Raw genomic sequence first — 23,950 nt, 5'->3', positions numbered from 1 at the left:
CGCTGCCCTAGAGAAACATGGCGCCTGATCTGCGCGTGCTGTTATTAGTGGACACGCCCCCCTTGAGTACAACGCAGCTGGGAGGAAGACTGTCTGCACCTGGGACTTACAGGTGACCGCTGAAGAGTGGGGAGCGGGAATTGTGCTTGCTGAGACTTGTAGTACTACTCGTGGAACTGCAGGTCTCAATATAGATTCTATATATGTACAATGCAATCTATATGTATATAGATATGTGTGTGTGTCTCTAGTTGTAGAATTACAAGTCTCAGTAGTGATTTTCTCGCAGGTGTCTGATCTGCGCTGCCTCTGACTACAGGACACTAGATCAGAGCTGCCGCCATTGTAAGGAATCTTCTAAGACAACTCATCATGAGATTAATCCTCATTGTTCACCAGGTACAAAGAAGAAGAGCCGGGCACGAGGGGCATCGTGCCACCGAGCAAAGGTCGTATGTTCTAAATGCTGCACATTCTGTTCGGGGCACTGAGTAACTGATCACTGAATGATTTACTTTCTCGGTGTACTGAGATGTAGCAGAGCTGAGTTTGTCATGTTGTGAACAGTGTAAGATTTTACTTCGCATTGTTAAAGGGGTTTTCCCATCTTGGACATTTACGGCATATCCACAGGATACACCATAGACGTCCGATAGATGCAGGTCCCACCTCTGGGACTTGCACCGGTCTCTAGAATGGAACCCCTGTCCTACCTTCTTCCGCTGTCGCTGCTCTCCGGACACGAGTTAAGAGGGAGACAGGCGAGCGCGTTTTCTTTCGCGCACTCCCGGATAAGTAAATGCGAGTTATGGGAATAGCGTGACATGGTGAGCTCTGCTCTTCCCGTGCTCCCGGCCACCTCGTAACTCGTGTCTGGAGAGCAGCGGAACAAGGTAGGACGAGAGTCAGGGGCCCGGTTCTAGAGATAGGTGGGGGTCCCACCTCTAGGACCTGCACCTATCGGACATTTACGGAATATAATGTGTTTATGCCGCAGACGTCCCAGATGGGAAAACCCCTTTAACAATGCGAAGTAAAATCTTACACTGTTCACAATGCCTACAACATGACAAACTCAGCTCTGCTACATCTCCGTACACCGAGAAAGTAAATCGTTCAGTAATGAGTTACTCAGTGCTCCGGACAGAATGTGCAGCATTTAGTACATACGACCTTTGCTCGGTGGGCAATGCCCCTCATGCCCGGCTCTTCTTCTTTGTAACTGGTGAACTGTGCACAGGGCGACGTCCCCATGCTGACAGTTTCGGGGGTTCGGTAATAAAGTTATACATTGACGTTTTCCTTCGTCCTATGACGTATTTTGGACCACACGTTGTGCAGTCACGGGAATTGTAAGGGGGTGGGGAGCGGATTATAAGGGAAATAATAGGACGATCTTGGGGTTACAGCTCATACTCCGCGTTGCAGCTCACAGTCCGCTGGTCTATGTCCTGTATGTGATTCCTGTCTTATAGTGTTGTATATTTTCGTGTGTTTCAGATAAACTAGTATGGCGTCCGTGGGAAAGTTTATGCGAGCGATTCGGGTCTCGGAATTTGGGAAACCTGAGGTTCTGAAGTTTCTTACGGATGTCCCGGTGCCAACACCAGGAGAGAAGCAGGTACTGTCTGCTTAACCCCTCAAGTACCAAGTCTATTTTCATTTTATTTTTCCGTCGCCGTATGAGGTACATAAAACTTTTTGATCACTTTTTATTTAATTTTGGAATTTTTTGGGCAAATTTTTAAGTCGGTGCGCATTTAAACTTAACGTGCATGTATTTAAAAAAAAAAAAAAAAAGGCAATTGTTTTTGTCATTTATTTAAAAGGTTTTAATCCGAGTGCACGCCTGTGGAATTAACCCAGTGGACACTTACATCAGAGCTGGCGTCTATGCCCGGAAACCAAACTTACCCTACACGCCTGGTTCTGACATATCGGGGGTTGTGGAGGATGTGGGCAGACATGTGACCTCATTTAAGGTAACTGATATATTTTTTTTTGCCATTTTACGCTATTATTTGGCCACTTGGTGGCACTGTTGCTTGTCTGTATACCGCTCGCTCAGCTTTCCGTCGAAGGCCGATCAGGAACAAAGCATCACTGCGCTGACCCGAGCGATTCTGCCATTTTGTTTTAGCGATCGGTGGGGGTTTCAGTGCTTGGACCCCCACCAATCAAAACTTTTGACATGTAACTACAGCATGTAAAAAGTTTTAGTTGCCCTTTAAAAAAAGACTTGTCACCTCTTTTCCTAGAAGTCTATATTGTGCTGTTCCTCTGTTGTTCCTCCTTTAAATGTTTGAAAAAAATGGACACCCGGGTGTTACCAGTTGGGGGGGGGGGTGTCCCTACACAGACTGACCATGTCCAATCAGTGCTGACAGAGTGAGACTGTGGAGGGACAGTTGACCAGGGGAATGGAAACACCCACTTGTCAATTTATTTACAAATTTCTAGGAGGAATAACAGAGGAACGGCACAATGCAGAGTTATAAGAAACTATGTTCCAGAATTGTTATTTCATGGGTAATATGAGGCCTGTATTCACACGTTGCAGTTTTGTCTCAGGTTTTATATAAATGTTTTTATACTGTTCTTCAAAAAAGAAAAAACGCAGCAAGAATTGCAGGCAATGCCGTAAAAAACAAACAAAAACCTGCTAGTGTGAATATAGCCCTATGTCTTTCAATAAATGCAGGAAAAGACTAAACGTCTCAAAGATCAAGCAAAAATCCCTACGTGTAAATCCGGCCTTGCATTTATTTGTTAAAAAACATTAAAGGAACACTCCAGCCAAAACTGATACCCTGTGTTATGTGATGCGTAGTGCTGGGCCTGAGGGGAAGGAGCATGACTCAAGGATCGGGGATTCTCTCTTTGGTTTTTTCTGAAGCCGTGTCATGTCCCGCTCTCTCTATTCGTGCACTAGACATAATACAATGTATCAGTTTTTCTTGGAGTGTTTCTTTAGTTTAGTGGACGGACCCTCATGGTGGATTAGTGTTTCTAGCGAATCTTTTTTTTTTTTTTTATATTTAATTTTTTAATTAATTTTTTTGCTGTACAGAAAGGAGATCGCGTGTTCACCACAAATACGATCACAGGGGGATATGCGGAGTTCACCGTCGCCTCTGAGGAAACTGTTTATCAACTTCCCGAGAAGCTGAACTTTAAACAAGGAGCAGCCATATCTGTCCCATACTTCACTGCCTACAGGGCGCTATTTCAGAAGTAGGTTTCTATAGTGGCAGCGCGTCGGCGGGGGCTCGTTGCAGCGCGTCGGCGGGGGCTCGTTGCAGCGCGTCGGCTCGTTGCAGCGCGTCGGCGGGGGCTCGTTGCAGCGCGTCAGTGATTTCTTGTAATTGGCCATGGACCTGTGCAAACCGTGAGGAATTGATTCTCAATGTAAATTAGAAAGTTGTATGTTACACAATAATTGAGCTTTATTTCCTGAAATCCGACTATCGCTTTAAATACGTTTTTATAAAATGGCGTAATACAACCACGCTACTGGGTGCAGCTGCCCCCCTGTGTGGCCCTCCCTTAAGTCACAGTTGGGGGCTGAATACAAGATTTATAAGACTGTGTTAACACATTAGGCAAATCCGGCCTGTATTTACAAGAGAATTGGTGGCAGAAATCTGAGGCGGACTCTGAAGTTACTGCCGCTGATGTTCGGTTCATGCGCCACATAATGTTCGGTAATTCGCTAGAAGAATGAACATGATTTATTTTTCAGCATATCTTGATCTTCGATACTAATGTTGGTTTATTGTTTTATGCTCCAGTCACATCCAGAGCTGCACTGAAAATTATGTTGTTATTTTGCTAGTCCTGAGACCACAAACCACAGGCAGCAGAAAATTCAATATTGCGTTCTACAATCCGTCTGCAGAACATTTCATCTTTCCCTCTTTGTTCTATAGAGCACACGGCAGAGCAGGGGAGGTCGTCCTCGTCCACGGCGCCAGCGGGGGCGTAAGTCATGCGACTTTTTATATCTAACCAGTAAATATTAACCGCATAGTCGTCCTCTTCTATAAAGCTGTTTAAAATTGTATTGTGTGTTATATCGTCTCTGTTCTCAGAGTACAACCGGCGATGGCGGCTTCCATAGGGGTGGTAACCCAGCTTTCCTAGACTCCTGAAGGGTTCGGATTGGCCAATTATGCAGCAGCGGTACGGGATAACAGTGTTGCATAACATACGGACTATAAGGCCGCAGCGTGGACATGAGATTTTCTAAATCTCATCCACTTTGCTGCTGCTCTAAATGCTGCGGAATTTCCACACACAATTCCGTTGTGGAAATTCTGCAGTGTTTACGCTACGTGGGAACCCGGACCTAGGGTACTATTACACGCCAAGACGTGGGCCGTGTAGACGAGCGGCAATCAACGAGACCGCTTATTGATCGGCACTCGTTTTCTCCTATCACACGGAGCAATGATTGGTTATGTATGGAGATGAGCGCTCCTTACTACGATTGCTCGTCCCAATACATTTCACGTCGGCAGCGCACGATTACACCGTCGGATGAGCTGCCAACAACTGCAAAGAAGAGCAGATCAGCTGATGAACGAGCGGTTTCCTGATCATTGGCTCGTGTCAGGACTTTAGAGACACTCCAGACCGAAAATGAGGGGGGGGGGGATTTCTTACCTGGTGGTCTATGGTAGTAAAACAGATAATTCCTGAATCCAGATGGTGTCTGTCGGAGTAGAGAGATTAATGGCTGCTTCCCTGGGGGTCTAGGGTAGTAGAGGGGTTTATTCCTGATTACCTGCTGGTCTATTGCATTGGAGCTGTTCATGCCAGATACCATGATGGTCTACGGGAGTGGAGGGGTTAATATCGGCTTCTCTGGAGTAGAGAATAATATCGGCTTCCCTGGTGGTCTAGAGCAGTGGTCGGTAAGATGGACGCACTTTTTAGTAAGGTTTCTTCTTGCTGACTTGTGCATCTTCCAGTCTGGAAAATTTATATTGAACTAATTTGCCTTTCATCCGTTTGTCAACGCTGGGCGGCCATTGCAAGCTCTGTTGGCGGCCATATTGGTTGCCGCTTCTTACACCTTGACAGGAGGGAGCGACTCACGGACTTACATTTATGTTTTTGTTCTATCAGACATTTATGGCGTCTCCGGTGTACCCCTTTAATGATCAGTATAACCCAATAGCTGATTGTTTTTTATGGTCTAGCTCGCCGTGGTCAGATTTTGATTATCATTACTATTTATTTTATTTTTATTTTTTTATCACCGTCCATACCACGCGCCTAGATCGATTAGTCCTATTCACTTTGATATTGTAGTCAGCGGGCACACGTTGGCATGCCCGGCTCACCTCTCATTGTCTTTCTTTGTAGGTGGGGATAGCAGCTTGTCAGATCGCCAGGGCCTACGGATTCAAGGTGTTTGGGACTGCCGGCAGCCCCGAGGGGTTAAATCTGGTTTTAAAAAATGGAGCCCACAAAGCGTTCAACCACAAGGAGAAGGATTATATTGAGAAGATCCAGGTAAGTGTCCATCGTGGAGTCATCGCAAAATCTTATACTAGACTCCAATAGGGGTTTGTAATGGAAGCGCCTCCTTGTCATGTGTCCTATATACTGTAGTTGTCACCCGTGCTCCGCTTTACATAGGCAAACAGGATATTGTGATTTATTATAGGGAATTGAATGTTGTGTGTTCTAATCTTTAGGCAGCGGCAGGAGGAGAAGGGGTTAATGTCATCCTGGAGATGTTGTCCAATGTTAACCTCAGCAATGACCTACAACTCTTATCATCTGGTGGCCGAGTGATTGTAAGTAGCATTACTGGTTGTATGTTTGACTGTACTCGGCCAGCGTAGCATTGAGGGCCAGGGGCCATTGTCTGCCCTTGGGTCCGATGTGATGATGCCGCTTATCGCACTGCGGGGTCTGCGCCAGACAGGAGTGTGACCTGCAGGGATCACGGGCTGTTACCGAGCCATGGAATGAACCCCGCACCCAATGACTCTTCGATCGGTCGGGGTCACGTGCTGCAACGTTCATTTGCTCCATGGAATATTCCTTGAGGTTCTTTCTATTAACACGTACAGTATTTTGTTCCTTTTTTTAGATTATTGGCTGTCGAGGTCCTATTGAAATAAACCCCAGAGACACAATGGCCAAGGAGTCCAGTATAATCGGAGTTTCACTCTTCAGCTCCACTCAGGTAATAACAGAAGGTGATCAATATCAGAATTTCGAGTGAATTGCAGGACCCCGGTCTGTTCCCGTTTCTACAGTGCAGCATGAACATCTTTGTATATAGTGTTTCACCTAGACCTTTAAAATTTAATTTAAAATAGAGAGAAAATACAAGATAATGGTTAGTGTGGCTGTCTACCTGTCTGTCCCTGTAATATATGATGGCACAGATGGTACTGCCTGCCTGTCTCTCCTTGTAAATTATGTAGGTACAGATAGTACTGCCTCCTTGTCTCTGCCTGTACATGAGGTTGGTAGAGCTAGTATTGCCTTCCTGGATCTCCCTGTAAATTATGTAGGTACAGATAGTAATGCTTCCCCGGCTTTACCTGTAAATGATGTGGGCACAGATAGTAATACCTCACTGTCTCTCCTTGCAAATGATGTAGGCACAGATAGTACTGCCTCCCTGTCTTACTGTAAATTATGTAGGTACAGATAATACTGCCTTCCTGTCCCTCCTGGTATATGATTTAGGCACGGATAATACTGCCTCCGTCTTTCCTTGTAAATGATGTAGGGACGGATAGTACTGCCTCTCTGTCTCTCCCTGTAAATTATGTAGTTAAAGATAGTACTGCCTCCTTGTCTATGCCTGTATATGATCTAGGTACAGATAGTACTGCCTCCCTGTAAATTATGTAGGTACAGATAGTAATGAATCCCTGTCTCTCCATGTAAATGATGTAGACATGGATAGTACTGCCTCCCTCTCTCCCTGTCTCACCCTGTAAATGACTTGGGTAAAGATGGTACTGCCGCCCTGTCTCTCTGTGTAAATAATATAGACACATATAGTACTGCCTCTCTTTCTCTCCCTGTAGATGACGCAGGCACAGATAGTAATGCCTCCCTGTCTCTCTCTGTAAATTATGCCATAAATTAGGCCCCATGCACACGACAGCAAAAAACCTCCGTTTTTGCGGACCACAGCTGCGGTCCGCAAAACAAGAGCCATTCACTTTCATTGAACACTGACACCCTTCCGTAGCACTACGGAAGGGTGTCAGTTCCGGGAGTTATGGAACATGTCCGTTCTTTCGCATTTTGCGGGCCGTGCTCCCATACTTTGTATGGGAGCACGGCCCGAAAATGCGGCTGTCAGTCAGCGGCCGGCCGTGCCCGCAATCGCGGGACGTGATTGCGGGTACGGTCGTGTGCATGGGGCCTTAGTCTGTAGACTATTGACAAATGGGAAGGGAACCACACAGATCTTGAGAATCTCTGGCCTGCAGTACAATCCGATAAAACAATGAGTAACAGGAGGGATATTACATGGTACATATTATGGAATTGCTATTTGAGCACTTTTCTTAGAGCACATTAATGAAACAGATAACTTTTGGTTTTAGGATGATTGGAAGGAGGCCGGAGCTGCTCTCTTTGGGGGGATGGAAAGCGGATGGCTAAAACCCTTGATTGGGCCTGAGTATTCATTGGAGAAAGCACCTCAGGCCCATGAAGACATTATGGAGAACAGCGGCGCCACCGGCAAGATGATCTTTGTACTCTGATAGGCTGCTTATGATTCCTGAAATCAGACTGGACATGCGGGGACCGCACCGCGTTATACATCAGCTGTTGGTGCTTCATCACTGGACATCCCCATAAAAACCTATTACAGAAAAATCTTTATAAAATAAAAATAATTCTGCAACCTTTTCTAAGAGGGGTCCATCTTCACTGCGTGTTCATGTAAGGCTACAGATACATATTGCAGCCTTAAAGTGGATCTGTCGGCAGACGATGCTTCCTTATATAAGGGCAGTGTAGTGTGGGGGACAGGTCCGCTCTGCTATTAGCCAAAACGGCACAAAAAAAATATTGTCCAGTTTGGCTAATAGGAACAGTCAGAGAATACACCGGACTCATTGCTATTCATTCAGTGATTTGACGGGCTGCTAGGTGCATGAAACAACAGCAAGCAGTCACTCACCGCTGAGGGGCGGGCGGAGGCCGGGGAGCGCTGGTAAATATACCGGAGTCCTACCGATGACTCTGGAGTACTCCTTTAAATGCTCCTATTAGCCAAACGGCCCAATGTTTTTTTTTGTGCCTTTTTGGCTGATACAAGACCTGTCCCCGCGTTCCTAGATAGGGCAGCATAGTCTGATGACATCTCATTGTTTGTGTCATCCTGGTGGCAATATCAGGGGAAAGCGGCAGCAGCAGCCATTGGCACGCCACCACGTTGCATCATTCGTAGATGGGTACTATGCCGTCCTATGTCTATGGGTGCTACAGGATGAACGTTTGTGTTTCCACTATGCACCCCGTTATGTGTCTGTGTATTTATTCCGCCATGACCCTACACCGCACTGTAACGGCGCCATAAAATAACCGCATCATGAGGCTGCATTATATGATAACCTGATGTAGGTCCAGGCCTGTGTCTGAAGATAGACCTGCAGATATCAGACCTGCAGCAGCAGTGTCATTGGAAAAAATGGCGCAATGCAAACGTGACCCGCATCAAGTTCACAACAATTGCGCAAGGGCCTATCTGAGTGTGGAACAAGTACTTTCCTGTAGGAAGGCCTTCTACAATGGACGTCTAGATGGACCTGGTGTAGGGTTTTCTTGACGTAGAAAATGTCGCACATGCTGTATAAATATTACAAATACATTTAAGGCAAATTAGACTGTCGTCAAAACGGAAATGCGCAAACAGTGATGAACGTAAAGGGTCAGTTCACACATTGCGTAAATGCTGCGGTTTTTCCTCAACGGAATTCGTTGTGGAAAATCCGCAGCAAATACAGTAGCAGCAAAGTGGATGAGATAACGAGTGGAAAAAATGCTTTTATTCCTGAAGCATGTCGGTTGTATTTGTGTAATCGCTGCTTATTTGTTGCAGGTTTTCTCCATTGAATTCAATGGAAAGGTAAATCCCACAACAAATAGCAGTTGTTGTGGTTTTTTTTGTGTGGGTTCGCAGCGATTCCGCCTTAAAAATCGCAACTCAGAAAAAATAAAAATCTCATACTTAGGCCTCACGCACACGAATGTATTTTTTTCCTCCCGTAAATATGGGTACTTTGTCACACGTATTCGACCCGTACTCCACCAGTATTTACGGACCCGTGCCTGTAAATATGGGTCTGTTGTCACCCGTATTCCACCTGTATTTATGGACACGTTTTCTCTGCAAAATTGCACTGCACTAATTGGCAGCCCCTTCTCTCTATCAGTGCTGGATAGAGAGAAGGGGCAGCCATTTCGGGCAGAGTTTCCACAGCTGAACGCAGCGATTGTAAGTAAAAGTTCATACGTACCCCGGCCGTTGTCTTGGTGACACGTCCCTCTTTTGACATCCAGTCCGACCTCCCTGGATGACGCGGCAGTCCATGTGACCGCTGCAGCCTGTGATTGGCTGCAGCGGTCACAAGGGCTGAAACGTCATCCCAGGAGGCCGGACTGGAGCAAGAAGCAGGGAGTTCTGGGTAAGTATTAACTTTTTTTTTTGGTGAGCGCAGCGCATGGTACTCACTGTCCAGGGTGCTGAAAGAATAAGGGTATGTTCACACGCACTAATTACGGACGTAATTCGGGCGTTTTTGCCCCGAATTACGTCCGAAAATAGCGCCTCAATAGCGCTGACAAACATCTGCCCATTGAAAGCAATGGGCAGACGTTTGTCTGTTCACACGAGGCGTAATTTACGTGCCGCTGTCAAATGACGGCGTGTAAATAGACGCCCGCATCAAAGAAGTGACCTGTCACTTCTTTGGCCGTAATTGGAGCCGTTATTCATTGACTCCGATGAATAGCAGCGCCAATTACGTCCGTAATGGACGCGGCGTTCAAGCGCCTGCACATGCCGTTACGGCTGAAATTACGGGGATGTTTTAAGGCGGAAACATCCCCGTAATTTCAGCCGTTACGGACGCTGTCGTGTGAACATACCCTCACTGCCGATCAGTGTAGTCCCTTCTCTCTATCCCGCACAGATTGTTTAACTCTTCCAGCACCCTGGACAGTGACTATCCCCTGACGTCGCCTAGCAACGCTCCCGTAGTTACGGACACACGCACACACACGTGTAATTATGGGAGCCCCATTGACGTCTATGGGCCTGCCCGTGCCGTAATTACGGCCTGTAATAGGACATGTTCCATATTTTTCAACGGCACGGGCACCTTGCCGTAAGCAAACGGAAAGGTACCCGTGGCCAATAGAAGTCTACGGGCCCGTAATTACGTCCGTTTTTACGTTTGTGTGCATGAGGCCTTACCCAGAAGTCTGTGTTTCTCCCTCCATCGCAGTCTCCTGGGATGTCGTTTCATCCCATGTGACCGCTGCAGCTAAGGTTTGAGGTGACCTCACTGCGGCTCAGCTTGATTGACAGGTCTCTCCTTATACACAATTAGGCAGAGACCTGTCAATCAAGTGAAGCTGGAGGGACGCCGCCTACTGAAAACCATTCTCCCAAAGCCCGACACTTATTAACCCGTAAGGCCTTATTCACACGACAGGGTCCAAGTGTTGGCCGATAAAATCAGCTGTTTTTCCCGGCCGGTTTGCATCCATTCCGGGCCGGGCATATCTGGTCAGTGACATCAGGGGCAACTCCTGAATTGGAATCCTCATGTGGCCGGTGATTCCACTTCAGGAAAAGCCCCCTGTCGTCTGTGTCCATTCATGGACACTGAACGTTACTGGCTCCTCCTGGTGTGGAATCCCCGGTCACAGAGTGTTCGGGGATTCCACTTCAGGAGTTTCCCCTGATATCACTGTCCATATATGGACAGAGACATAAAGCGCTCTGTCCAGGAGTGGAATCCCCAAACACACGGGGATTCCGCTCCTTCAGGGAGCTAAAGTGGGGCTAGCACATAGTAGAGCAGGGAGATACCTCCCTGCTGTGCTATAGTGGCGTCGCTATAGCAGTAGCAGCCGCAGCAGCCCTGTATACAGCACCCCCACATTGTGGAATCTTACCTCCAGCATACAGCGATTCGTTAGAATGGCATAAACTCCTCCTCACATGCAATCTGCGCTGTGAAGAGAGAGCGAGCGACGGTAGACACAACCGTCACTCGGTACACATTCCGGGGATGGCCGTGTATTACCCGGCCCCATAGACTTCTATGGGGGCCGGGTGAACGGCCAAAATTAGGGCATGTCCCATTTTTTGACGGACGGTTTTCCCGGCCCGTCAGAAAATCGGTCCTGTGAATAGCCCCATTAGGGGTCTATTGTTCTTACTGCGGCCGGGAAACCCTGTCGTGTGAATAAGGGCTTAGTGACCGCCCCATAGTGTTTTCACGACGGCCACTAATAGACTTTATTCTGATGCATAGGCCTTTTTACGTCGCTGCATCAGAATAAATAAACAGCAGGGAGCCGTGAAATCTCCCTGCTCTCAGCTGCCGTGGCTGGGGGCGTCCCTGCTCGAACGTGTGAGATCGATATTAGTATTGATCTCACCCGTTTAACCCCCAGATGCGGCGCTCAATAGCGTGCACCGCATCCAAGTGGTTTTGGAGAGAGGGAGGGAGCTCCCTCTCATCCCACCGGCGCCCCGAGATAAAATCACAGTGTCTGGGTCTCCGATGGCAGCCGGGGGCCTAATAAAGGCCCCCAGGTCTGCCTGTAGTGAATGCCTGCTAGATCATGCCAGAGACATGGCCTAGCAGATGCCTGTCCATTTTACACAGACAGGCAGTAATACAGTGCAATATAGAAGTATTGCCGAGTATTATAAAAGCGATCGGATAATCGCATATTGTTAAAAAAAAGTTTAATACAAAGTGCAAAAAAATAATGAAAAACCCACTTTTCCCCCTTACAAACTGCTTTATTATTAAAAACAAAATAAAGTAAAAAAGTTACACATATTTTGTATCGCCGTGTCCGTAACGACCCCAACTATAAACTTATTACATTATTTAACCCTCACAGTGAACGTCGTAAAAAATAAAATAAAAAAACTTGCAAAAATTGATGCTTTCTTTGAATCCAGCCTAAAAAAACTTTGATAAAAAGTGATCAAAAAGTCACATCTACTCTAAAATGGTACCAATAAAAACTACAAGTCATCCCGCAAAAAAAAAAAGCCCTCATACAATTGCATCGGCAAAAAAATAAAAAAAAGTTACGGCTCTTCAAATATGGAGACACAAAAACAAATAATTTTGAAAAAAAGTGTTTTCACTGTGTAAGTAGTAAAACATACAAAATCTATACAAATTTGGTATCGTTGCAATCGCAACAACCCGCTGAATAAAGTTATTGTGTTATTTATACCACACGGTAAACGGCGTAAATTTAGGATGCAAAAAAGAGTGGCGAAATTGCAGTTTTTTTTCTATTCCCCCCCCCAAAAAAAGTTAATAAAAGTTGATCGATAAATTCCATGTACCGCAAAATGGTGCTATTAAAAATTACAACTTGTCCCGCAAAAAACAAGACCTTATACAGCTATGTCGACGCAAAAATAAAAAAGTTATAGCTCTTGGAATGCGACGATGGAAAAGCGTAAAAAATGGCTTGGTCATTAAGGACCAAAATAGGTCGGTCACTAAGGGGTTAAATCTACGTTCTCTCTGAGACGCTGCAGCTTCGGATTACAACATAGTTTTATGTAATCTGACGTTGTCCAATATCTCATGTTCACTGAGGCTGCGGCAGAATGAACCGACTGACCAAGAAACATTCTACCTGCACTGATACATTGTAGCAAACTATCAGGACAAGAGAGGGATTTGTGTTGCTGGTTTATTTAGCACACAGAGGATTGTCCAGACTGCATACAATTGTAACAAACCAAAGCATCCGATCTGGACCAGATTTCAGCTTCTGGTTCTAAATAAGTGTTCTTATTCACTGACAGCAAGAGATCTTGAAAATAGTAAAGAATTGAAACACAAAGTAAAGCTGATCATAAATATTGATCAGATCTCACTGAATTCCATGCGATGCCTTCACCCTAATGTGATGATTTCCAACCTGTGGCCCTCTAAGTTTTTGAAACTTTAACTCCCAGCAGGCTCTGACCGCCATCTCTGCCATCGTAATTGAAATGCACTTTGAATTTGTAGGGTTTTTATCCGTTGCTGACCGAATGGTTGATAGAAAAGGCCACGTATTGACTACTAACAATTTGCAGGGTACCTGAGCCGCAGAAAGACGTACCACTACCTCACCGAAAAAGCAAAAAAAATATGTATAAATACATACATCTTATTGCCAAGATAAAGAGCTCCAAATCATCTGCATAGACTTTGTTAATTGATACAATTCTAGCTGCCACCACTAGGGGGAGCGCACGGCAAACTTTTATTATTGGGATCAACGCAGAGACAACTACTTCGTATTGGATATTAAAGAAAAAATATTTTAAAAAAAATTAAGCGTAAAGGCCCTTTTACTCCGGCCAATTATCGGGCAAACAAGTGTTCACAGAACGGTCATTCCCTATCATTGCTCGGTGTAAACAAGGCAACGATCAGCCGATCGTATCGTTTATACAGCATAAACTATTATCGTTGCCGGCAGCACGTCTCTCTGTGTAAGGCCGGATTCACAAGAGCGTGTGTGTTTTGCGTACGTAAAAAAAGCGGCGTTTTGCGCACGCAAAAGGTACTTAACAGCTCCGTGTGTCATCACCATATGATGCGCGGCTGCGTGGTTTTCGCGCAGCCGCCATCATTATGACACTCTGTTTGTATGTTTGTAAACAGAAAAGCACGTGGTGCTTTTCTGTTTTCATTCATACTTTTTACTGCTGTTGCGCGAATCACGCGCGTCCCACGGAAGTGCTTCCATGTGCTGCGCGTGATTTTCACGCACGCACAGATATAGGACATGTCGTGAGTTTTATGCAGCGGACACACGCTGCGTGAAAATCACGGACTGTCTGAACGGCCCCATAGACTAACATAGGTCCGTGCGACACGCGTGAAAATCACGCGCGTTGCACGGACGTATATCACGTTCGTCTGAATAAGCCCTTAGCATGGACACGCGCTGCCGTCATAATAGAAATGAACGGGGACGAGCGATCGGAGTAACGAGCGCTCATCCTTGTACATAGCTCCTTGTGAAAGCCAACGAGCGGCGACCAACGAGCTGTGTCGTGGATCGGCGCTTGTATATGCGGCCCACGTCAGGCGGTGCGATAGAACCCAGAGACCTTATTCACATAAAACGTCCCGCACACGAGTGAGAGTTTAAGAACAGGCAGCACACTGACCAATGGGGCTATTCTCACATCCGTTTTTTGTCGCCGAGCATGTGTCCGTTGCGAGAAACTCCCAGCATACTCTATTTGCGGACCAGACTTGTGTATTTAATATCTACGGGTGCGTGAGAAAAACTTCCATGTGCTGCCATTTTTCACGGATCAGTTGCTAAAGGAATGCAGAAAAAAGAAAGAAAAGGAAGAGCGAGAAGTGTGTGCAGAGAAGAAAAACGGATGAGACACGAACATTCATATGGATGAAAAACTGACCCTTTCTTGCGTATGCAAATCAGACGAAAAAGGCCTAAAAAATAAACGACTATGACTTGTCGTGCCCTGAGAGGAGTCTTAGGCCGAGTTCACACGTGGAAATGCTGCGATTTTTACGCAATGTATTTAGTTGCGGAAACATAACGCATTGTGATCACGACGTGTCGGCCCGGCCTCCGTCTGTCGTTCCTGCTTTTGTGATTCTTTTGTCATTTTGAACCAAAAACAAGCGTCGGGTAATAGATCTATAGGGGAAACTAAAGCCGGCCATACAACCTTAGATGAAAGTCACCCAACTATCAACAGTTACGTACGTGGCGGATTTTCACGCAGATTTTGGCACAAGACTTTTAATGTGAATGTTGTTTATACGGGAGCAGAATTTTCCATGTGTAATATAGAAAACTATTAAGTGACATCACTTCTTAAAGCGGAACCAATGAGAAAACCGCATTGGGTAGCCACACGCAGATTAGCGCCATTGACACGGGTCTAATCTGCGGGCGGAATTCACGGCAGTTTTAACTGCAAAACCGCGATCCATATTGAATGTGATGGACATACAGAACGTCTTTATAAACTTACCAACAATCAGAATTTCCAGATTATTGGATGCCGAATTAATGGGAATTTTTTGTTTTGATGGGGAATGTTCACACGCTTAACAAAAAACGGCTGTAAGGCTGGGTTCACACACACACTATTTACGGACGTAATTCGGGCGTTTTAGCCCCGAATTACGTCCGAAAATACGGCTCCAAAGCGGCAGAAAACATCTGCCCATTCATTTGAATGGGCTTTACGATGTTCTGTGCCGACGGTCATTTTTTTATGCGCCGCTGTCAAATGACGGCGCCTAAAAAAAGACGCCCGCGTCAAAGAAGTGCCTGTCACTTCTTGAGATGTAATTGGAGCCGTTTTCCATTGACTCCATGCAAAAACAGCTCCAATTACGTCCGTAATGGACGCTGCAAAAAACGCCTGCACATGCCTTTACGTCTGAAATTCCGGAGATGTTTTCTCCTGAAAACCGCTCCGTGATTTCAGCCGTTACGGACGTGTACGTGTGAACATACCCTAAATATGGAGTGGTTTTCAAGGGAAAACCGCTCCTGATTTTCAGCTTTTTTGCTGCGTTTTTTACGGCCGTTTTTGGAGCTGTTTTTCTATTGAGTCAATAAAAAACAGCTCCAACAACGGCTCAAGAAGTGGCAGGCACGTCTTTTTACGGGGGTCTTTTTACGCACCATTTGAAAATGAGGCGTAAAAAAACACCCCGTGGGAACAGAACGCCGTATTTCCCATTGAAATCAATGGGCAGATGTTTGTAGGCGTTCTGATTCCGATTTTTCAGCCATTTTCCGGGACGTTTATGGCTGAAAATAGCCAGTGTGAACATACCCTTATAAATCGCTCTAATATTTCACAGATTTCCTCTATTGTCCCATGTTGACGGCTCTATAATCACTTCTCGCATGCATCCAAAAATTAGATTGCGAGCTCCTACAGTCACTACGTCACAGCTTTGTGTCCGGCGGCTGATATCTGAGCGAGATCTTGTTGCAGGTTGTAAATAGACAATTGTTGTGTGAGCTCCTAGGGAACAGATGAATGACAGACGGCTCGGCCCGGGGACATGGTAGCTTATTGGTCGCAGCCACAATGACTGGAGGGAGAGGCTGGTTCACACAGTGATTGGTCGTACAATCTCCTGCCCGCCTTGTGCAAAAGCATCATCGTGTGTCTCACCCTAGCAACCAGGGTGCCATCCAGACAGCGAGAGGGAAGGGAGCTGGGAGCCATTCAGGGGAATCCTCGAAGGGGGCTGCACCTCACCTCCAAACCTCGTACGCCCTACCAGCCGCCTGCAAACATGAGTCACCCATATATAGGGTAAGTGAGGCGAAAACCTAAAAGTTATCGGATATCTGTGCGGAAAATGGGGGGTTTCCTCCAACAAAACAAAACAAATGCTCGCTCTGGTTGCATGTGATTTAACCATTTAACTGCAGGACAATATCCTGGAGAGACTTTGCTGTTGATCTAGTGCACAGTAATAGAAGAACTACAACACCCATCATGTCACGCTTGTTGATTTGGAGAATAGTGTCCCTATTTGTATGTGGAGGGGGCTCCGCGGGATTGTGGAAATAAAGTTTGTGCTGACTAAAGGGACATCGCTGAGAGTCCATGGAACACTGTGTACGGTATCTTCACCTGTGCCTGTCCCTTTAAATGATGGATACTTCGCAACTTTGGACTAGTGTTGATATAGTGCTATGTAAATTTGGGGAGGGAGGGTCCCCCAAAGAAAAGAGGCAGATTGCGGTAAATCATTAGGAGGAGTTTTCCGTTAAAGCTATGTTCACACGCAAAACGGATCTGTAAAATGCGGAGCTGATTTCAAGGGAATACAGCCTCTGATTTTCAGCCGTTTTTAAGCATCACACGTTTTTTGATGCGTTTTTTGCAGCCATTTTTTGAGCTGTTCTTCTATTGACACAATGAAAAACGGCTCCAATAACGGCTCAAGAAGTGACATGCACTTCTTTTTACGGGGCGTTTTTTTAAGCGCCGTTTTTTCAAATAGCTGCGTAAAAAAAGACCCGTCGGAATGAAACGCTGTTTTTCCCATTGCAATGAATGGGCAGATATTTTGAAACTTTCAGCTTCCGTTTTTTCCAGCCGTTTTTTGGATGCGTTTACACCCCGAAAAACGGCTGAAAATAAGCCGTGTGAACATACCCTTATAGTAACACTCTAGTAGGCGATTGCTATTTGAGCGATTTCCTTATATATTCTGCAGTTTACCTGCTCTGCTATTCCTCTGTAGTACAATTCTCCACTCTACTGTTTTCCCGGGATTACAAATTTTTGCTGCAAGTTATTAATTGTTATATCTGTTTGTCATACACCCTATATGGGAATCCTCAGTTAATAGGGGGGGGGGGGGGGTCCGTAGTTCAGGATCCTCGTCTCTTGGCCAGAGGGTAGGGCAGTTGCATAGAGCGTCTCTCTCTCTGGGGCACCTGTGCTGCTTTACACAGACAACACATTGATATGAATGGGCATTGTGTAATGCTTCATTTCACCTGTGGTGGCGCTGCAGGGAAATTCAACACTTATTGCTAGATTTCCCCACAAATTACAGCTGATCGCTGAGGGTCCCAGCAGGAAGACACTTATTGACAGCTTATCGCCAAGGGACCCTTCTAACAAGTAGAGATTGTCCAAAGCGGAGTTCCATTAAAAGGGCTTCTCACGACTATATCTGCGGTATTCGAGTAGAGGACCCCCACTCTATAGTGTCCATGTGCCCTGATAGGACATATGGAAAGTGATTGCTGAGTTTGGATAATCCAATGTCTACAGGAAAAATGAATTCCAATCTCTTCTCATCTGTTCACATCTGCATCGGGAGCTTTGTTAGGAGACCCGATCACAGATTTCTTCAAAAATCCCTGATAAAATAGTGCAGCAGGCAGTGCTATTTTGACTGATTAAATTATGGAAACCCGACGGAACCCATTAAAATCAATAGGTTCCGACAGGCGCCGTTGGTGTCGATTATGTGACAGATCTGTCAAGACCCTCCGCTTGTCACAGGTCGAAACGTTACCATTTTTTACTGGATGTTTGACCAATAAAATAACTTATTGATTGAAATTTTGGAGATGTTTGTTGCTGTTCAACCACGCTTTTTCTGAGGATTACATGACGTCAGACTGGGTTTGTCTGATTTTACAGCGTGACACCGCTCATGATATCGGGATTTGTGCTGCTTCAAATATTTTATTTTTTGGATCTGTCACTGCCGTCATTATCGTTCTGCTTACACAGATGTGAACATAACCGACGCAAAGTAAAACTCTCCTATTCCCTATTCCCTAACGGATACAGGATTCAGTGTTAGATACAGCTGCTCTATATGCAGGATACAAAGCAGCTGTATCTCAAAAAGTAAAAATAATTTTTTCCCAAAAAGTATTTAGAAAGTTGCACCAATCACACTGATACACATATATATATATATATATATATATATATATATATATATATATATATATATATATATATATATATATGTCTATCAGGGTGTTTGGTGCAACTTTCAAATTACTTTTTATTAAAAATAGATTTAACTTTTTGAGATACAGCTGCTTTGTATTCTGTATACAGAGCAGCTGTATCGTTCGCTGAATCATGTACTCGTCAGGTTAGCGGGACTGACTGGTTCACACACACAGGATCCACCTGTTAAGTTCATAACTTAGATGTGATAGATAACAGGTGGATCCTGCGAAAAATAAAAAAGTTATGGCTCTTGGAAGGCGGAGAATGAATAATTAAAAAGCAAAAAATGGCTCCGTTTTGAAAGGGTTAAGAAAATTAACAAAAATAACAGGTCCCCTTTATTGAGGTTCAGTTCCCTATATTAAATTGCTTGTAGTTCGTATTCGTTGTTTCCTTGCAATGGAATGGAAATCTCCATGCGCCAACTTCTTGGTGGGCTTGTGCTTATACACAGCAGCCAATCTGAGCAGGCTGAGCTGCAGTGTAAAACATGAGAAAGAGTATCAATCTGAGCCACTGATGAGACAGGAGGTGGATTTCAGACTACCTTGGGCCCCCATAAGTCAAGGCAGCTGAGCTGGAGTCATAGCTGTACCCCTATGAATAGTCATGTGACAAGGAAGACAATAAAGAATAAGAGTAATGCCCAATGTGCACAACCGTGTGTGCCGGCCGGGTCCCGTCCGTGGAAAGATAGGACGTGTTCTATCCTTCCACAGATCAGAGCGTCGGGTCCGTCCACCCGCTAAAGTGAATGAGTCCGTAAAAACTATCGTATGCCGTGAATAAACCGCCCAAGTGGCACCCAGTCGTGTGCAACTGGCATAATAGTCACCTATAGCGATTTACATATATTATTTGGGCCCGCAGCTGATGTCCTCTTATAACAGTACATAAGGGTTACTCTCTAGTCTGAATGTAACATGGCAGGGAACAAGGAAAATTCACCCAGGGACTTGATCAACCGATAAAACCGAAAGCCGATGCCAATGTCGTCAGGATTTTGATTATACGCTCTTTTCACGAAGGGCTCTGGAATGCGTTCCAGTAGGGTCATTAAACTTCCAGCAGAGGAAGCTCCGGCTGATATAAATATACAAAGGACGTGTTCATTTTATCTAACAACGAGCAAAAACACTAGAATTAAAGTAGGAGACGGCTTTGATGTCATTTTTCCCCGGAAGTCGCTTTCTATTTTCACAAATACTTGCAATCCGACCCTAGTAGGAGCGTAAATCATGACTTCACCTGATGATAAAGCCAGTGAAGCTGCAGCTATGACTATCACCGGCTCTATACTCCACAAATGTCAAATCCCAGACTGTATATCATAGATATTTATTACTCTTTCCACTGTTTTCACCTCATTTCCGTTTAGGTTATAAAAAATGTTTCGTTTGTTACCGGGAAACCATCAACAAGCTGCTGTTGATAGATCTGTTCTTTTTCTTTAATTACTTAGTATATTATTATACTGTATAATGGTGTCCAACTTTACATTGGCTGTTGGCCTATAGAAGGGGATGCCTGACAATTAAAAAAAACCTTTGAAGGTCCTCCAAATAAAAACAAAATATATATTATTATTTCATATATACTCACCTTTCACTCCTTTAGGATGCAGCTAATTTTTAGTTTTTTCATCTCTGCATTCTTATAACCATAATTTTTTGTGGCATTTGTTGTGATGCATATATTGTATTGAATACAATTCAATTTTTTAACATTTTATTTCCACCATTGTTTTTACGCTGTTCACCGTGAGGTATATGTTACCTCTATTCTACGGGTTGTTACGACTACATTTTGTTTTTGTTGACGTATTCTATGTGGTATGGTTTTTGTGGGACAAGTTTTCATTGGTGCCGTTTTGGGGTACAAAGAACTCAGGCCCTGTTCACATCAGCGTTGCCCTTCCGTTTTGGGGTTCTGTCGGAGGTTTCAGTCAGGTATCCCCTCAACGGAAAGGCAAATGGAAACCTTAGCTTCCGTTTGCATCACCATTGATGTCAATGGTGATGAAGACGTTGCTAAAGGCCCTGTCACAGCGGTGACCAACCGAAACCATTAGCAACGTTTCCGTCACCATTGACACCAATGGTGATGCAAACAGAAGCTACGTTTTCCGTTTGCCTTTCCGTTGAGGGGATACCAGACGGAAACCTCAGACGAAACCCCTCAACGGAAGGGCAACGCTGATGTGAACAGGCCCTTAATGATTAATTTTTATAATTATTTTTTGGGGGGGTGAGTGAACAAAAAACAGCCATTCTTTCAGTTTTCGTTTTTAACGTTGCTCACCATGCAGTATAATTTACATGTTCATTTTATTGTACAGGTCGTAGTTATCGTTGTGATACAATATATGTATTTAAAAAAAAATATATATACTTATGCCTAATAAACGCTCTAGGGGACTTCAACTTAAAATTTTTCTGTCAGTGTTAGAGCCCTCTCCCTCTGTCTAACCACTTAGATCCTGCGGTTGCTAATGACTGAGGCATCTTGGGGGTTAAACGGCCGAGATCGAGGTTATCTTCTTCGATTCTGGCTGTAGATTGGGGATGTTAGCTGTATTTTACACCTGCTGCTGTTGGCACGGGCACAGCTCCTGTGCCCACACCATCCCCACACCGTACATATACAGCACTGTGCAAGAAATAAAAAGAGTTTACATTTCTGCCTTAGGTTATCCCGACACTTCGATGTTGACGTCCTTCTGTGATGTCCGGCCCATAGCGATGTCTCATGACCGCAACAGCCAAGCACTGCCACCTGCATTGCCTGTCACTGTATCATGTGACACATTTTCACAATGGACTTCCTTATATCCTAAAAACACTACTTTAGAGAAGATCATACGTCCTTTCTAATAAGCCTGACATATAAATATGTGTTTGAAGGGTTATTATACAATTAAAGGGGTAGTCCACTTTGGACGATCTCTTTTTAGTCAGAGGGATCCCAGACAATCACTTAATCAATTGTTGTAATTTGTGGAGGAATTTCATAGCGTGTTATATATCTCTGCAGCGCCACCACAGGGGACGTGATGCATTACACCAGTCATCTTGAAATCAATGAGCTGTCCATTTAATGCATTGATGTTTTGGGTCCTCCAGAGCAGGCTGTTCTTCACTCTGGCGATTATTTTGTTTCTAGGGTATGTAAAAATGTTTGTTTTAAATAAAAAAAAAAAAAAACAACATACAACCCTATTAATATCCATATTTCATTTGGCCCAGAGACATCTGTGGTGCTGGACTGCATAGTTTGACCAATTTATATCCAAAAACGGCTCACGAAGTGACATGCACTTTTTTACAGGGCATTTTTTTACGCGCCGTTTTTAAAAACAGCCACGTAAAAACGCCCCGTGGGAACGGAACGCCGTTTTTCCTATTGAAATCAATGGGCAAATGTTTGGAGGCCCCTGTATTTTCAGCCATTTTTTGGGGCATTTACGGCCCGAAGAACAGCTGAAAATAGGCCGAGTGAACCTCCCCCTACAGTGATACAGAACAGCGGTTTGGTGGATTTTATTTTTTAGGTAATTTTTGGCACTAGGTACTGAACATTGTTATTGTTCACAGGATTATTTTATTTTTTAATGCATAACTTGCCTCCCGCGTAGTCACAGAATTCTCCAAGGAGGCTCCCGCTGTATATAATATAGAGCAATTATTGAATTGATCCTTTGACCATAGTCAAAGGTGACGGGGTTGTGTGTTGTAGAAAGCTGCTTGATTTGACGGCCGCCATGGATACTATGGTAGGTGCCACTGCCCTGTAGGCACAATACATATATTATTCACTGTATGTTCTGCAGACATGTCCACAGCAGGAGAGGTGGTGGAGGAAGCACAAAAATGTGTGCCGTAATTATTCTCATTATTCACTTCTATTACTATAATTGTTCTGCTGTAGTTAGATGATGATGATGATGATTTATTGACCTATAAACCCAAACACACACAATGATGAATGCATTTTGTACAAGCTGACAAGAAAAGTCAAGGAAAAGCAACTGCTCTGAGTACATTTCTGTCTCAAAAAGATGTGTACATTTTAAGGACGATTTACTAACTGTTCTGGCAAACTAAGTGCAATCTCTTTTTAACCAATAATACTTACCCCATGGACTATTATAATGCTGCCCCCTACGTACAAGAATATAACTACTATAATACTGCTCCTATATACAAGAATATAACTACTATAATACTGCCCCCTATATACAAGAATATAACTACTATAATACTGCTCCTATATACAAGAATATAACTACTATAATACTGCCCCCTATATACAAGAATATAACTACTATAATACTGCCTCCTATATACAAGAATATAGCTACTATAATACTGCCCACTATATACAAGAATATAACTACTATAATACTGCCCCCTATGTACAAGAATATAACTACTATAATACTGCTCCCTATGTACAGGAATATAACTATTATAATACTGCCCCTATATACAAGAATATAACTACTATAATACTGCCCCTATATACAAGAATATAACTACTATAATACTGCTCCTATATACAAGAATATAACTACTATAATACTGCTCCTATATACAAGAATATAACTACTATAATACTGCCCCCTATATACAAGAATATAACTACTATAATACTGCCTCCTATATACAAGAATATAGCTACTATAATACTGCCCCTATATACAAGAATATAACTACTATAATACTGCTCCTATATACAAGAATATAACTACTATAATACTGCCCCTACGTACAAGAATATAACTACTATAATACTACTCCTATATACAAGAATATAACTACTGTAATACTGCTCTTATGTACAAGAATATAACTACTATAATACTGCTCCTATATACAAGAATATAACTACTATAATACTGCTCCCTATGTACAAGAATATAACTACTATAATACTGCCCCCTATATACAAGAATATAACTACTATAATACTGTCCCCTATATACAAGAATATAACTACTATAATACTGCCCCCTATATACAAGAATATACCTACTATAATACTGCCCCCTATATACAAGAATATAAATACTATAATACTGCCCCTACGTACAAGAATATAACTACTATGATACTGCCCCTATATACAAGAATATAACTATTATAATACTGCCCCCTATATACAAGAATATAACTACTATAATAC

General features: G+C 44.0%; 2 protein-coding genes across 5 annotated transcripts in view; both read left to right on the top strand.

The window, feature by feature from the left end:
- The first annotated feature begins 8 nt into the window (after window positions 1-8).
- On the top strand, window positions 9-7,899 carry CRYZ (crystallin zeta). Of its 4 annotated transcripts, none has more exons than XM_075832845.1 (9): window positions 9-112; window positions 1,501-1,621; window positions 1,830-1,982; window positions 3,071-3,234; window positions 3,930-3,981; window positions 5,371-5,520; window positions 5,706-5,807; window positions 6,107-6,202; window positions 7,590-7,899. In XM_075832845.1, exons 2-9 carry the CDS (start codon window positions 1,511-1,513, stop codon window positions 7,749-7,751), a joined length of 990 nt encoding a protein of 329 aa, XP_075688960.1. In that variant the 5' UTR covers window positions 9-112; window positions 1,501-1,510; the 3' UTR covers window positions 7,752-7,899. The 4 variants fall into 4 exon arrangements, with proteins under 4 accessions (XP_075688960.1, XP_075688959.1, XP_075688963.1 ...); XM_075832844.1 differs by having other exon boundaries at window positions 99-182; XM_075832848.1 differs by lacking the exon at window positions 9-112 and adding an exon at window positions 254-345.
- An 8,424-nt stretch (window positions 7,900-16,323) lies between these two features.
- ERICH3 (glutamate rich 3) overlaps window positions 16,324-23,950 on the top strand; it is a 77,544-nt gene continuing 69,917 nt past the window's right edge. Inside the window, exon 1 of the mRNA XM_075832843.1 lies at window positions 16,324-16,585. Coding sequence (XP_075688958.1) covers window positions 16,566-16,585 — 20 coding nt within the window. The 5' untranslated portion in view covers window positions 16,324-16,565. The remainder of the gene's footprint in view (window positions 16,586-23,950) is intronic.

This window comes from Rhinoderma darwinii, chromosome 7 (assembly GCF_050947455.1).
Source record: "Rhinoderma darwinii isolate aRhiDar2 chromosome 7, aRhiDar2.hap1, whole genome shotgun sequence".
In the NCBI taxonomy this organism is placed as follows: domain Eukaryota; kingdom Metazoa; phylum Chordata; class Amphibia; order Anura; family Rhinodermatidae; genus Rhinoderma; species Rhinoderma darwinii.
The sequence above is the reverse complement of the archived record's forward strand: the minus strand, read 5'-3'. Positions and strand labels throughout refer to the sequence as shown.

What these genes read in the sequence shown, in the direction of transcription:
- CRYZ (XM_075832845.1), top strand. Translation starts at nt 1,511, where the DNA reads ATGGCGTCCGTGGGAAAGTTTATGCGAGCGATTCGGGTCTCGGAATTT. An exon ending in TCCACGGCGCCAGCGGGGGC is followed by an intron (nt 3,982 to 5,370) that starts GTAAGTCATGCG and finishes CTTTCTTTGTAG; the next exon opens with GTGGGGATAGCAGCTTGTCA. An exon ending in CATCTGGTGGCCGAGTGATT is followed by an intron (nt 5,808 to 6,106) that starts GTAAGTAGCATT and finishes TCCTTTTTTTAG; the next exon opens with ATTATTGGCTGTCGAGGTCC.